Source organism: Nanorana parkeri, unplaced genomic scaffold, assembly GCF_000935625.1.
Source record: "Nanorana parkeri isolate BGI_ZX_2015 unplaced genomic scaffold, ASM93562v1 scaffold206, whole genome shotgun sequence".
NCBI lineage: Eukaryota > Metazoa > Chordata > Amphibia > Anura > Dicroglossidae > Nanorana > Nanorana parkeri.
In genome coordinates, this window is record NW_017306474.1 from 511,041 (window position 1) to 527,301 (window position 16,261).

Genomic DNA, 16,261 nt, shown 5'->3' on the forward strand with positions numbered 1-16,261 from the left:
CGCCACGAAAACCCGGGGGGGGGGGGGGGGGACTAGATCACCGCCGCCGCTCACTTTTAATACAAGTGATCTGAATAGATCACTTGTATTAAACGAGCAGCGGCTCCCACTGTACATTTAGCTCTGCTTTAGCAGAGCTAAATGTACAGAAAACTACCCCGGCGCCCAAAACTGCATGTTCCGGGCGTCGGGCAATAGGGATTCGCTCCATAAGACGCACACACATTTTCCCCCGACTTTTGAGGGGGAAAAAGTGCGTCTTATGGAGCGAATCCCTATTGCACAAAAAGTCGACCTAATGATTTTTAGAGAGAGTTTTTTCACTACACAGATCTGTTTTGCAGCCATGATGTGCAGCAGGGTACAAGCTAATGTATGTAGGCAGCTTTAGAAAAAGTCTAGATGGACTGGTTGGGGTGTTGTAATTTTTGATAGCAAGTAGTATATTTCCACTTTTGCAGCCAAATTGGGACACCGCCTACTATTTGTTATACATTCCCAGATCTTAGTATCAGAGATGTGCACACTGCCTTCCTTAACAAAGTGTTAAAGATCACAAAGCCTGAGTGCTACATTGTATGTTAATGCACTTGAAAAAAAACACTGTTGACATATTAATAAATCTACACTCTACGGTCCTAGTTTGAAGCCTGTAGAAGAACAAGCTGACTTCCCGCTAAACCCAATTGCCTGCATGCTTTGTCTGTGCAGTGAGACCAATGTACTTCGAATTCAGATTCAAGGTGAAATCTTTTGGCATCTTTCTGGAACAGGCAGATAGTGCTGATGGTGGACGTACTGGGCGTAGGAAGGTAAAGACAAAGCAAGTGCAATTTTAACATCAGGTCTGGGTGGACAGCTGTCCGTTAAGAATGTGTGACATTTTTTGTACGACTGTCAGCAAAAAATAAAAAAAAGTGCAGTGTCTCAGACGCATACAACTACAAATGAGATCCTTTGCCTTTTGCAGCATGTGATTTCTGGAATAGCACAAAAAGCTTTTAACGTAAGGAAAATATATAAATAGCAATGCTTAAGGAAAGAACAAGATATGGAACAGTGAATGTCACAAAAGAATTTCAGTGCGTAAGTGTATATTCTGGGCACAAATCCCCTGGTAATTGCACCTAATTAGCATCTCTCATCCATCTTATTTGAGCTGCCTGCAAACGGACTGTAGGCAAGGTCACAGTCAGTGACCAAATATGACCTGCTGGCAAGGTTAGCCAACATAGTTCCATTCAGGCAATTCATACCCTGTCCTCATTATAGCTCTGTCACTGCACCACTCATGCTGGGGAGTTGCACTAAATGAGCACATACTGGCTACGGTGACAAAGCAGCAGCACTCGTCTATTTCATCACAGAAAAAAATAATGAACAAATCTAAAAAGAATCCCCGGGTGGGAAAAAGAAAAGATAATAATATTACATTCTATTTACGTAGTAGCATACTGTTTAGAACGGCTATGCTAATAGGTAGTGACACTGGCATCATTCATTTCAGCAGTTCTTCCAAGGGAAAACAAAATGACACACAGGAATGGAAACATCACTTGTCCAGATATTCCACCGTGACCGAGGACAGAATTAAAACCCACACAAGTGTGAATGATGATCACTAATTAAATCGAGGACTACAAGCCCTAATAGATAACGTTTATGGATATGGGCTGTGCATTTATTACATTACTCTGAGATACTTTATTCTAATGCAAAATAGGTCTTGATTAAATGCTGATAAATGAAGGCCATGTGTTCTTGGAAAATGCTCTCCATAAATGCATATTGTAGTAAAATTCTTGATTGTAATGCGCTTGCCACTTACAGTTCTCTAAATAGAGTTTTGTATTCTCCCTACTTAACCCGTTTATAGACTTCTTCCTAGCGCCAGTTAGAGGAAACTGTACCAAGAAAATACATAGGTTGCCAGTGCTGAACTCTCCTTCTGAAAAATCTAGTTGTCTGGCTGTTGTGCTGCTCCAAAAGCTTCAACGTTTTTGAAGTCACCCACACAGAACAAGTATTATCTGAGTCATCATTTCAGTCTGTTCATTCAAAAACTACCCCATATTTCACAAAAACAGCAATATTTGAAAGTAAGCACAGACAAAAGATCATTGTTTTCCTTATGGTTATAAATCATAAGGAGGACAGTATATCTGGAACTTAAGGTGTAACCTAATCTTGCATAGAGTTGTGCAAATTTATGGCAAGTGCAAACATCAAAAATTCACCAAACACACACTGACATACATACATAACATTTTAGAGGTGCGCTGAAATAACATTTTTCAAAACAGAAACAAAAACAACAACAAAAAGTCAGGCCGAAACTGGAAATAATTTTTGTTCTAACCTTTTCAAATTTTTTACAAATATTTTAGGTTTATACTTTACTGTTGGAGGCTTGGGGGAACTATTAGGGGTCTAAACAAATCCCTATTTCCCTTTTAAAATCGAAAGAGAGATTGAGTCCTCAATCTCTCTTTCTGCATCCCCTGTTATCAATGAACAGGAATCCTCTATACGGAGTGTTCCTGTTCATTCATAACTTGTGGAGATAGTATGTGTACCATGTCCAGAATCATGAATGAACAGGAAGTGATGTAGATCACTTCCCATTCATTCATAATAGGAGACACAGTAAACATACTATGCCCTCAATTATTTACAAACACTCAACGATCACTGAGTGTTTATACCCACTCTCCTTCCTGAATCACTGTTAGAGAAGGCAGAGCAAGCAGTGCGGGCAGGACAGCTTGATCTCCTCTGACAGCTGACTCATCCCCCACACCGCCAGCCCGGCCTCCTGTGACAGTTGTCTCCATCCCCACACCACTCTCCGAATCTGTCACAGGAGGCGGAGCGCTCGGCCTTCTGTGACAGTTTATCTCCTCCCCGCTGGACGCTGCGTTGTGCCAGAGGGGACACAGAGCAGCGCCCAGCAAGGAGGAGCGAAACCAGGGATGCACCGCAATTTCGGCCGAAAGATGGAACTTTCATTATTTTGACATTTGTGCCATTTGCGGAGGACGAAATTTCGGTGCATCCCTAATAAATATATAGATATAACTAAGATATCTATCTATCTATCTATCGATAGATAGATCATATCTATCTATCTATCTATATACCTATAGATAGATCTAGCTATCCATCTATCTATACATACACACACATATATCTTAGAGTTGTTAGCTTAGTTGAAATGCACGTACTTTAAACAGGTTGGTTGATTTTGCTTCTTTTTCATAAAATGTTTGTCAGTATTAGTAGCAATGCATGCAAGAAAACAACAATTATAACACCTACCCAAAATGCAGTGATCCGGTATAAAGAAGATATTCCTTGGAGTATCGTAGAATCAGGAATCTGTCTCCCGTTGATGCAACAAATGGCACAACTTGGAAACGATTCATGTAAGTGTCGGTAAGGTGTATATGAATCTGCTGCAGATGTCTTAGTCACCCCCACTATTTTTTATCACAGATATGGCGGTATTTCCTAATACATTTGTTGCAATTGTCAGAATGTAAAAGTGCCACCTATAAGAACTACCTGAATTTATTGCATGTGTCAGAAATAGCAATTGCATGGATTTCATGAATTTGGCACAGAACTTTTCAATGTGACCAGAACACCAAAAAAGTGTTGCAAATGTTTTATTGAATCACCCCTGGTGTTTCTAGCATATTAAAGTTAAAACTCTAAATACCTTCTCTGATAGTCAGAGCTTCAGATTTTATTACCGTCTCATGTGTACACTTTAAAACAACAACTGTGTCATGCTGCATACTCACATACAATGTAAAGACACATGGCACTTACATCTTCAGACTCGAAGACATGGCAGATCATCTTGTACTGTCTCTTTCCATCTTGGGATGGGTGAGAAGCCTCCACATTGTCCTGAGAGTTACTGCGTGGCATTCTTCTGCGTGCCATCAGGACAACGATATTCCCAATATCAGCAATGTATGATATAGTCCTCAGAGGGTGATCCATCATTGTCTCCTACAGGAAAGCAGCATGAAAACACACACATTTAAGAGCTAGTGTTGCAGATGGACAGAGACTCAGCCTCTTGAGACTGTTGAAGCACAGGCACAACCAGGGTTCTTTTACATAGACTAGAGCAATGTATTTCCCCATTTAACTTTCCTAGCCTCAATGTCAAATATGACAGTTACTCAGTCAGCCACGAGGCATGTGAAGACCCAGTTTCTACAAGAAAGAGAATTGACAGAAAGAAGTAAACAGACCAGAAAGCTAGGCCTGTCCTCAAGGAGCGCTGGCTAAAAGTGTCAAATAGCTAAGATGGTATGTTTTCCCACATTGAGTGAACAAAATGCATTAAAAAAAGGGCCACAGTAAAAAAGTAACTAACATTGCAACACGTACACTGCATTCATGACAATCTTGCAGCGATCCATGAACTATATACTAATCAAAACCAATGCTATCACTACTTGTAAAAATCATTTTGTACCAAACCATGTTGGACCTCCAGTGCTGATGAGCCCCATGGAAATCGCATGTAGAGATGGGGAAGACAAAACATAACCACTTCAGATGTGACCTGGACTAGGATGATTCATGGATACCCAAGAATACCCAAACAAACCCACAATCCACCCAATTTCACAATATGCTTTGTTTTAAACTTCAATCTATTTGCTTTTTACAATGCTAACTTTGACTCTTTGTTTGCTTGTTTAGACTATCAAAGAGATTGGAGGAAGAGTAGGAAGAGCTGAATTTCTAATAAAATGTTCACAGCATGGTCCCATGTGATGTTATTTAAAAAGGTATGTCAAGTAGTTTGGATCAGGGACTCCAAACCTATAGAGTGGATTTAGCACATACAGTTTGTCAGGAAAATTGATCACTCACCTGTGGTGATGGGGTCTGCAAATACAAGATAAAGGAACTGTTCACGAGTTTCAGGTCCGGATCAGGTGCGGACCAGCAGACGCGGTGCTATGTGTTTTGAAGCGTTTTAGTCGCGTTTTTGATGCGTTCCAGTAAAAAAAAAATTCTTTTGCTGCTTTTGCTGGAGTGGGAGTGCGTTTTTGACGCGTTTTGCGTTTCCGGACCGTTTCCTGACCGTACAAAATGTGACATGCAGTATTTTTCTGTGGTAAGCTGAACGGACTGCGCACGTGAGAACTGTAGCCCATAAAACACATAGGGATACATTGGGATGCATTTTTAGTGCAGGAGCATACGGATCAGGTCAGCACAGAAAACGGACGTGGTGTGAACAGGTCCAAAGAGCTATTTTGCCAACACCCAAAAACTCTTTGACATGTTTGGATGAACATTGCCTAAATTTTCCTAAGGGAAAATTGAATTTTCAGTTTAAATCAGCTAAATATATTTCAGGTGCATCAAAACAGCAGGTGTGCAAAGTCTAAAGGTGCCCATATACCTTACGACCATCGCAAGACTTTTGTATCTGTAATCCTGCTAGTCGGCAACGCTGGCTCTCAAAACACCTGAACAATGCCTGCATCCAATCAGATTGTTCAGGTATTTTGACAGCCAGCGGGGCCGAATAGCAAGATACTGAAGCTTGGCCCAGTGGGAGATTACTCCATCCACACAGTTTAGCGTAGATGGAGGAATCTGTGGCACTTTTTCCATCTGACCATAGAACATCTGCAGATAATTGTAAGGTGTATGGCCAGCTTTACAGTTTGTTTTGCTTATAAAAGCAGCCACAGCCAGAGTCAAAAAACCTGTCCTCTGCCACCATGCTGTAGGGAAGAACCCTTGCTCTTTGTTAGGAAGCAATGGTCTAACATGCCCTCTGCTTAACCATACCTATAGCGCTGCAATCAGCAAAGCTCATGCTTCCTGCTGATTGAAACCCTGCAGAGAGACCACTGCTTCCACACATAAAGAGGCCCTTCTCTACAGAATATGGACAGGGGGCAGACTCTTCTAAAGAATACAAACTAAAGGTGCCCATACACCTTACAATTATCTGCAGATTTTCTGTGGTCAGATGGAAAAAGTGCAACAGATTGGCCCAGGTGGAGATTACTCCATCAACACAGTTAAGTGTAGATGGAGGAATCTGTTGCAGCTTTTCCATCTGACCACAGAAAATCTGCAGATAATTGTAAGGTGTATGGCCAGCTTAAGACTTTGCACACCTTTTGTTTTATTGCACCCTGAATGTATTCAGCTCATTCAAACTTAAAGTTCAGCTGGGCTTTAAGGGCTGGGATTTTCATGAAGAAATCTTTCTTTCCTTTGCAGCCCTAGCCATATGGACATGAACAGTCATTTCCTTACTAAATAGCTTAGCAGTGCTTCACATAATTATTGAATGTAAAAAGGACTGGTGATCAAATCTAAGTATTTTTAATGGAAAACACAGGAATTATTTCCTTTGCTTGTAGTTTCAATGACCACAATTCAAATCAAATTATATCCGTTTTACATTGCCCTTAAAATGTAAATGTGAGATAGTTTTCACTATTCAAAATTCATAGAAAATGTTATATATTTTGTAAAATATATTTTAAAGCTTCAGGCAGACAGCTAAATGTGCAGATGAAGTACACATAAAAGGAGCTGTTTTACCTGCCAAACGAGTTGTATATATACAGGTGTGCAAAATACATCTGCTACACAGAACTGCCCTGCCCACACTTAAGGTGCCCATACACTGCTCGATTCTCGTACGAGAATCGCGGGAAATCCCGCGATCGTACGAGAATCGAGCAGTGTGAACGAAGACGTGCGACCGTTTCTACTGTACGGTCGCACGTCTTTTGTCAAACCAGCATGCTCGAAAACCCGCCGAGAATCGTACGATTGTCGGCGGGTTTCTAGCCTGCTCGTTCGACAGCTGCGGAACGGGCCGGTGTGTGCACGCGCACACTGCCCGTTCTGCATTGCGGTCATCGGAAGCCCGCCCCTCAGCGGGGCGGGCTTTCGATGATCGCAAGTACGATCTGCCTGTCCAAGATGGGCAGATCATACCAGCTTTTAATAAGCTTACGACCATCGCAAGACAAAAGTCTTGCGATGGTCGTAAGGTGTATGGGCACCTTTACAGGTCTTTTTCCCTCCTGCAGCCTGTGACAGGACAATGAAATGAGACGCAGCACAGTGATAGCTTATCTTTCTTTGATTCTGCTCTCTCCTCTTATCATCTTGCACTGCAAAGGGCTATTTGTGCTACTTCTCCCTCCCCTAGTCTGAGCTCCGATGTGCAAGGACTGCAAGAGCCCAATACCAAATCAAATTAAAGGTACTTACACTGCTTGCTTTAAAAAAATATGTAAAAGAGAATACAGAGCTGCAATAATTGATGTCTTTTATATCTGCTTGGAGTTGAGTTTTAAGACTTGCTTCTAGTTGCTATTGCACAACAACAGGCAATACAGACCTGGGCCTCTTGTGACAAAAAACTTTATATGCAGTCACTGTCACTATTTTTTTTAATCAATCCTATCATATTATATGCTTTTTGTTATGCTTTTACAACTTTGATATTCAATAGGCCCTTTATATGGAGACCTACTGTCAGAGGCAATGCTGGATTGGTAATTAGAAAGCGGTCATACTATATACTATATTAAGAAAATGAGCCCATATTTTATATATGGACTGAATCATAACTTACTAGAACATTAGATGTGTATATAGTAGAAGAAATGCTGTCTCAGAGGAATAATAGTGCTTTGTACATTATTGTCTATAGGCTAGAGTGTTCTGAGCCATGTTGGTGAGATAGAGCTGATGAGCTGCCTGTGTGGATCAGCACACCTCATACACATACCACCCCTAAAATGTATGTATAGCCAATTTTATTTTTGTTTTGGGGAGTAGAGAAAGCTTACCATCCCCTTCAAGATTTTTTTGCTGTCTGTTAATCCTGGGTATATTCATCCTCTCTACGTGTCCTGGCCACCACTGCCACCATGATGAGAATTCCCAAATTTTCCAGTTGTCACCAGAACAGTAGGTGAAGGGTAAATCTTCTAATGAAGACATCTGTTCTGTAACATATGGCTAAGAGGGGAATTTCTCTGACTTTCTATAAATTTCCCCCCTTCATGTTGCATCTTCAGTACAGAAAGTGAAGGAAAAACTCCCCAACAGGCAAAAAAATATAAATCAAGTTTTCACTATATATATACACTTTAGTTTAACTGCCAACATTACTACATGCCAGTCCAAGACTGAAGTGAGGTGTCTGAGCACGAAGTATGGCTTCCTGAAATTTGTATGCTATACATCACTGAAGATAAAACTAGAGGACAGCTAAAGCTTAATATCATAACTTAAAACTTTAAAAGGTTAATGAATACAAGCGGTCCTAGTAAGATTACGGTTTCAGTTCCACCACCTCACCTCCTCCATCCCACAGTAAAAACATTCATATCAATGATTTCGCTTATTGTCATTTACAGAATATCTAATGGAAAACAAGGACTCCCTGTCCTTGATGCACATTAAAATAACTGCTGATAGACTTTTTAATGAAAAGTGTACCGCCAGTTACTGACAAACTAACCAAATGGATCCACAGACTTATGCATACCTGCGTGTCAGCATTCAATACTTTTATTCTCTGCGTAGAAATAAATAAGTCCACTTCGGTCATAGGTTGAGCCTCCCCTTCTGCAGCCTAAAAGAATAGAACAAAAAAACACATTAAGAATGGAAGAAATACAAAAATTTTTTTGCTGTAAGACAGACAATTTTATCTGTGATCAGAACAGCAACTAATAATACTAATAACTGGAATTTGGGACAGATGTGGATTGCAGTTTACAGTATACACATAAAGTACACATTATTTTGAACATGTAGGTTTTCATCTGCAGTGTGCTTTTTGCTGATTTTTATATCCGGTTTCTAATTGTTTACATCTAAAGCACAGCATTTTGGATACTTCCAAAAATAAAAAATAAAAATTTGCGATCATAATTTTATTATCTGCTTTCAAGTGGGGAGTAAATACAAAACGTTTGTATACAAATACGGATTCCTACCTCTAAAACACACTTAAAAGGAGAACTATGAGATGAGTGATTTCCACTCACCTCATAGTTCTAGCCGACCTGTGACAATGAGACTACAGTATACCGTGAGCTGTAGCTCGCGGTATACTGAGCTTAGGGTAACGGGAGGACACAAACTAGCACTGACCCCATAGTTCTCCTTTAAGAGAGTTTAACTGCTGAGCAGGCCTACACTGTCCTCTTAGCTGCTGCCATTACGCCCTCGTTCCTCTGTTTCCATTTATTTCACTGAACCTCTAAATTCTGCATGAATCAAACAACACAAACAAAAAAACAAACAAAAATGACAGCAGCTAAGAGGATGGTATGGGACCTGTACTAGCAGATGATCTTCCTTTTGGGCATAGTGTGCAAGTGGAATTACCCCATATAGTATTTAGTATAATATAGGGTGGATCAATTATTAAATCACACCTTACATTACAATGCAAGGCCCGATGTCATATGCAGACCCCCACCATCTTTGATTACTTAATGTTAGCATTTCCAAAAATGTACCTGTAAATAAAAAAGTTTGATTTATACTTACCTTACCTCTGTCTTCCGAATCACTGGATGTATGTCCCCATCCTTCCGGGGAGATTCCTGGAGAATACAGTGCAGCCCAAATCTCATGAAAGACACATTAGTCCATTACAAGAGCATCTTTTCAGGAGACTTTGACTGCTTTGTATTCCCCGGGACCTAGCCAGAACAAAAATGTGACATCATCCATGCATAGGCGAAGCAGATAGAAGACAGGGGTAAGTACAAATGTAACTTTTTTCTTTACAGGTACATTTTGGAACTACTAACATTAGGTAAATTTAAAGTGGGAGGAGGCCACTTTATAGTACAGTATAAGTGGGTCTGGGATTTTTAGAGGATAAACAGGACAAATAAATAAATAATTATTCATTAAGCATGGTTTAAGCACTGTTCTGATGGGCAGATTTTCTTATATACAAAAACACAATATACAAGCACATTCAACACACAAACAAAACTAGTAAGCAAGTAAAATGCAGAGTAACATCAAATTAAATAGAAAATGATACATTCCATTCTAGCATCTTTTTGTCAATTTGAATTCAAAGGCAAGTTCTACTTTTTTTTTCTTTGCTTGGTTTGAGCTATAGTATTGTGCAAATACAGAACACACAGGCCTGAATATATGTCACGAATTGGCAAGCCTCTACCATTACCACCAATTTATGATGGTCATCTTTCACCCAACTGTAGTGTATATACTGTAGATATATATATATGGTATCATAAGACTGATGAAATGAATAGATGGCCAATGACAAAAAGGAGGACAAATGGCTATTGCGAAAGAAAGACAGCAAATTGTGAAAAATGAGAAAACGATGGTAGCTACAAACAAAAATTAAGAAGAAGGGAAAATGCAAAAACTAAATATAAACAAGCATAACAACAAACTGATGAGATTGTACTGCACCTTCTTCCTGCTTTTGGCTAATTTCTGGGCCATCTGCTTAGCATGAAATAAACAGAGACAGGAATATGGTTAGCGAATAGAATACAGATGATAATTCTAAATGGAGATCTAGTGGGTTTGGTGTGAAATCAAGGGTGTAAATGTCAGAGCAAATCAAAAAGTTTTTTTCCTCCAATTCTGGTCAATGCTCTGCATCACAATTGTAGACTTTATAGAAGGTTATGTCAAATTAACATTAGAAAACAAGGTTTTTTTAGTCTCAAACAAAAACTGTCCTGAGTGAAACATAAAAGTAACACCAATGAGGGTAACTCATTAAAATATGGATACAACATTGTAGAAAAGATGAAGATGTAGGGACTGTAACCCTTCATCCATACATTTTAGTTCATTCTAAGAGTGGGGTGACATTCATGACTCTGTGAAAAGTACAGTAATCCATAACAACCAATCAGACTTCGGTTGAATGTGATCAAAGCAGTGACAGACAAATTCTTATTGGTTACTATAAGTTACTGCAATTTGTATGTTACCTTAGGCCTGTAAACTGTCATTTAAAAAAAAAAAAAAAAACTCAGAGGATTTAAAAGCTTCCAGTTGTGGATAGGTTTGATTTCATGGCTTAAAAGGAGAACTATGGGATCAGTGCTTTTCCCCATAGTTCTCCTAAGGGTAACGGGAGGACACAAACTAGCGTCCTCCTGTCACCCAAAGCTCAGTATACCGCAAGCTACAGCTAATGGTATACTGAGACGCAGCAGTCGGAACGGATCCCGACAATGCTGTCTGGATCCATCCAGCTGCGTGAGTGACAGCTGGCTCTGCCTATCTAGAGGCAGAGCCAGCTGTACCCGCCCCCTCCCTTATCCGTCCCGCCAGTTAGCACTGGAGGATCGGACAGGGGAGGGGGTGGGAATCCCTGCAGGGAGTCGTGAGTGACAGTCACGGCTCACTGCGCGGATAGATCGAGAAGTGGGCAAGCGTCGGTATGTGTTCGCTCACTTCCCGATCTACTGAGCCGACCTGTGACAGTTTCATTGTCACAGGTCGGCTCAGATTATGAGTTAAAATCACTTGCCTCATAATTGTCCTTTAAATGTTATCAATATTTGTCAGTGAGAGGAGTGAGATGAGGCTGATGTCCTAACAGTTCATGCCTCTTTGTTTCTGCTGCCCCCCAAAAGCCAGCATCTTCCTACACATCTTTCTGTTTCTTGTACTAATTACCTAATGCTAGATTTTGCAGCCTAGGTTCATGGTAAATGTTTAGAAAATAAAAAATAAGATGGTGGAGGACTTCAGACGTACGTATCTACTGTAACAACCTTAAAACGACAGATTTCAGTAATAAGAGCAATAAGGTAATGACAACAACATACCATAATCCCTTCAACTCTTCCCATTTCTGTGTCATCTGGTTGGGATATACTTTAAATAAATCACATTTCTATGCTTTTGACTATTTATTCTCAGTTCCATTCATTGCAGTAAGCAACAAAGAGCTCTAAGGAATTGTGATGAGGGCACCCACATAGTTGAAATCAGAGCTGCAAAGTACAAATAACAAACAAACAAAAAAAAAAGGTAGTGTTGGGGCTTAGTGGGTAGCACTTGCAGTAGTGGTGCCCTTGGTATAAATCCTGGCCAGTACACCATCTGAATGGAGTTTGAATTTTCTCTTTGTGTTTGTGTGGCTTTCCTCCCACAATCCAAAGAAATGCTGGTGGGCTATTTGGCTAGTGTCTAAATTGGTCCTATTTGTACATGGGTCAAAAATCACAACTGTGACAGACTCTAATCATACTTTGTCCAGTGGTTAATACAGCTTTGGTATGCATTTCAGGGAAGGAGGCCCAAAAATGTAGAGTTCCAAGGTTAAAAGTGCAACAAGGTCATGGGGCATTAGTGTTTTTCATCATCAAACATATTCCGCTTCTCTAGTAAGAAAGTGATCAGTTGTGAAATAAAAAAAAACCTACAGGGTTATTCACAAAAGAGTGACGAGTTTGGAGATGGTAGGAGAAGTGAAAAATCTAGGACAACATAGCCGATTTGGAAAAATTCTCCAATTCAGTTCACTTTCCAGTTTGGCTATGTTGCCCTAGATTGTTCACTTATTCTGCCTCCTCCAAACTCTTCCCCCTTTTGTGAATAGACCAGTTAGTTTCAGAGGCCTGAGCAGTGACGTTTCAGCTTTAGAGCTTTGTAAAACATGGAGGACAGCTGAATGGTATAGTGCTGACTCCAATCATCCTAATCAGACTCGGCGTAGGGGCTTTTTATAAATGTATCTATGTGGAAGGCTCTTTAGAACCTCAATAGGGGGAATTTATCAAAGCAATTGAGAGTGTTTGAACTTGCACGGAATATATTTGTACCAGATTTATCAAGCTAGTGTAATGTTGTTGATAAATGAGGTTTAATAGACTCCCGGAAAGACTGCTAACTTCAGGCAAAAAGCTTAACTGTCGGATCTTGAAGAAGTGGTGATGGGGACTTCTTAAGTTGTGATTGTTTTCTTAGGTGATGCTCCAGTTTCAGATAGCCCAGAACAAGTGCAGGTGAAAACACGTGCAAAAAAAGGTGCAAAAAACATGCAACTGAAAAAGTAGTGCAAGCTCTGAAGAAAATTAGTGCAAAACACGTGCAGTTGGAAAAGTAGTGTAAGCTCAGGTGAAAACAGGGGCACATGTTGAAAGGCGCAAGTGCTTTGATAAATTCCCCCCAATGTATATAAAAAGTTTTTAAATAATAATTACGGAAATGTAGACTATTGTTTTGGGGAACTCTAGTTGCGGACTACCTTAGCATTTATTAATACTATAAATTACATAAATACTGTGCCCAGTGAATCAACAACATTGCTCACCGTAATGCTAAACACAATCTTTTATTTTTTTAACATGATTTGGGGTGACAAAACTTAGGGGTTTTAGGTTTCATGTGTTCACCTTAATTCGACTAACAGCTTCCTGTGCTTGCATCATGCGCACATTCTTTGAAGGAGTTTTGTCAGAGAGTAGCTGTGTGGAGCCGAGGTAATTTGCAGCAAAAATAATTCCATCTATCAAGTCTTCAGGATCGCAGGGTCCTGGCACTGGAGAAAACAAAAAATGTCAATATAAAAATTCTTCCTGGAAAATGAATGGATAAGCATATAATTACTATTTGACCTTTTCATCACAGAAAAATCCAATATGAGTACGGTCACAAATCAAACTAACGCTCCAGTACAAGAAAGTCATTTCTGGAAATACTGCTTTTTCATAATTATTTACCAGTGTAACGAGTGTCAAAAAGCAGTATTACTATAAATCAATGCAAAACTTTCCAACATGAAAAGTTACAATGCACCACCATACCGTCAGCAATTGTAGTACGGTAATTCTTAGTGTATGACAATAGCTTCTTCACCTTTAGATCAGGTGCTTCTTTTATAATATTTTATTATACAGTATGTATTGCAAAGAACAAATCCTAAAAACACTGCGAAAAAAGAAGTCGAACTCTATCCAAAACTTTGGGGGCAAATTGTGACGCTGTGTAAGGTATTAGTCGACACCTGAGGGTCATGCTTTTGATTTCTGAGGGAAGTTCCTCAATACATTACTGAAAGTCCAATTTCAGCCAAAATGTTTTACATTTTTTTTTAGAGTGGTGAAAGGTTACAAAATCTCCTTTTATTAATTATTGTTTGTGTCCTTAATTGGACGATTTTTGCTCACTTTCAGTTCAGTTTCCAGGAAAGAAAGTGAGCAGAGAAGTAGGACAAAGGCACAATCAAACCATTGCTAGGATTGAAAGGGGTTTGAACCTGGTTAGGATTTTATTCTTGGATAGAGTCATCTCACTGGGACAGGAACTAATGGGAAATCTCTGACAGCAATACAAATGTGCATCTTTCTAAGAAAACGTGCGAAATGTAGGATGCCATTGCTGTCCTGCCCTTCTTAGGATGAGGATTGGTTTTATTACCACAAGTCACTAATAAGCAACAATGTAAGACATAAGGAATTCTGACTCTTCAATGGTTTTAATTTGCTACACAAATGTTCTGGGTCTCTGAAGCCAGATACAGTCAGGCAACTATTATTTTCAAAAGAAGGCCACCAATGGCATTCCCATATCTGACTCTTGAAATGTGCAGTAGTTACCTCAGCACACAAGGGTAGTTATCAGCCTTAGAATAATTTCACTTTGGCAATTAACAAAACTTAACCAAATGACATTTTAAATTATGATCAGCGACAGAACCTCTAACTCTTACCTTCTACGTAAGTTGGAAAAGAAGCCAGGCTCTTCCTTGACTGTAATCAAGACAAATAACGTTGAATTAAACAGAGGAAAAACACATGTATGTAAGTAGAAGAAACCGCTTCATGCACAAATTACACACAAAACAGCAAAATGCAGACCGACAGCCACTAGTAAAGACAAATTAGATTGTTTTCAAACAATTAGTTATTTTTTGCAGGCTTCTTTTATTAGCATGTTTAGATAATTAAGGTGTTCAGACTTCAATTTGAAGGCTCCTGGCCTGGATGGTTTTGTAATGCTTGCAAACTGCATGCTACCTCTTGAAGTTACAGCTTAGGAGACTGTCATCCGGTTTCTGGGATTCCAGGGGCTGAAACTGAAATTATGGTAAAATATTCATATCCCCAATGTGTAATTTCATGCCCATGGTGCTAGGAGGAAAACAAACCAGCTGGCTAAATAGAAGACACAAACACAGTATAACGTGAAGCCAGACAACCTCATATTTAAGCATATTTCAGTATTCACTACACCTGCACAAACTGCTTTTACGTATCAGGTAGTGCAATGAGCTATGGAAAGAGCATTATCCAACAACAGCTGATCCCAGTTTTATTTCATTTATTTAGAAAAGTCAGAACAATGAAAGATCATTTCTGATTGGTTACTGTGAGTTATCATCACACTCGACCTTAAAAAGACCTCACAATTAATGCTCACGAAAATGAAGCAATGTGAAAATTCCCCAAATGTTCGCTTTATTGGTAAACTGCTGAAACGCCATTTGATTTCTGCATGGTAGCAAACCTATTATATATCTGGGATCTCTTTAAATGTGTATCCTGAGGAAACATGAACCTAATTCTCAGGTCCAGCCTGCAATTTGTTAGGACCATTCCTGTCAATACTGAAACACTTAAGTTTGGCCAAAATGTTGCTTATTTCAACAGTAAATAATGTCCTTTTTTTGTACTAACACCTTGTCAACGGTTCTCGATATAGTCACCATCTATAATAAAAGGTGCTTGGTGGTCGACCATGCTCCTCAGGGCATAAAATGACTGCTGACATTTTTTCTATCAATGTTCTTTACCCTCATAGAAACATGATGTCATGTAATAACAAGCAATGGGGAAAACATTTTAACTGAGCGATCAATATAAATATACTTCAGCATTAAAAAGTAGGCAGTTTATATTGTAAGAAAGATACTACATAGTAACATCATACATTTAGTGGATTATGGGTTTAGCCAATATAGACAATAATTACATCAAATACAAAAGTAAAATAAGCCAAACATTCAACTTTACTTATCGATGTATGCTAAAGAATACAAAAAAGTTTGTTTCCCATCACCACCATTCAGACTAAAATTGAGGACAAAGATTGACTGGTGACCATGTGTAACACAATTGGTGAAACAGAACATTTTAAAAGCCAAGTCCATCAATAACCAGATGCCCATATGTTTCTGATGCTCTGATGTTCAGATCTCTCTGTGAAAGTA

The 16,261-nt window shown here is 39.4% G+C and overlaps 1 protein-coding gene across 1 annotated transcript in view; it reads right to left on the reverse strand.

Annotated features, from left to right (window-relative positions):
- Positions 1-16,261, reverse strand: part of APBA1 (amyloid beta precursor protein binding family A member 1) — a 116,236-nt gene that overhangs the window by 13,629 nt on the left and 86,346 nt on the right. The window contains exons 4-8 of the mRNA XM_018555658.1: positions 14,762-14,801; positions 13,446-13,591; positions 10,495-10,527; positions 8,570-8,656; positions 3,835-4,020 (exon numbers count right to left, since the gene is read on the reverse strand). Of these exons, the coding sequence (XP_018411160.1) occupies positions 3,835-4,020; positions 8,570-8,656; positions 10,495-10,527; positions 13,446-13,591; positions 14,762-14,801 (492 nt within the window). The remainder of the gene's footprint in view (positions 1-3,834; positions 4,021-8,569; positions 8,657-10,494; positions 10,528-13,445; positions 13,592-14,761; positions 14,802-16,261) is intronic.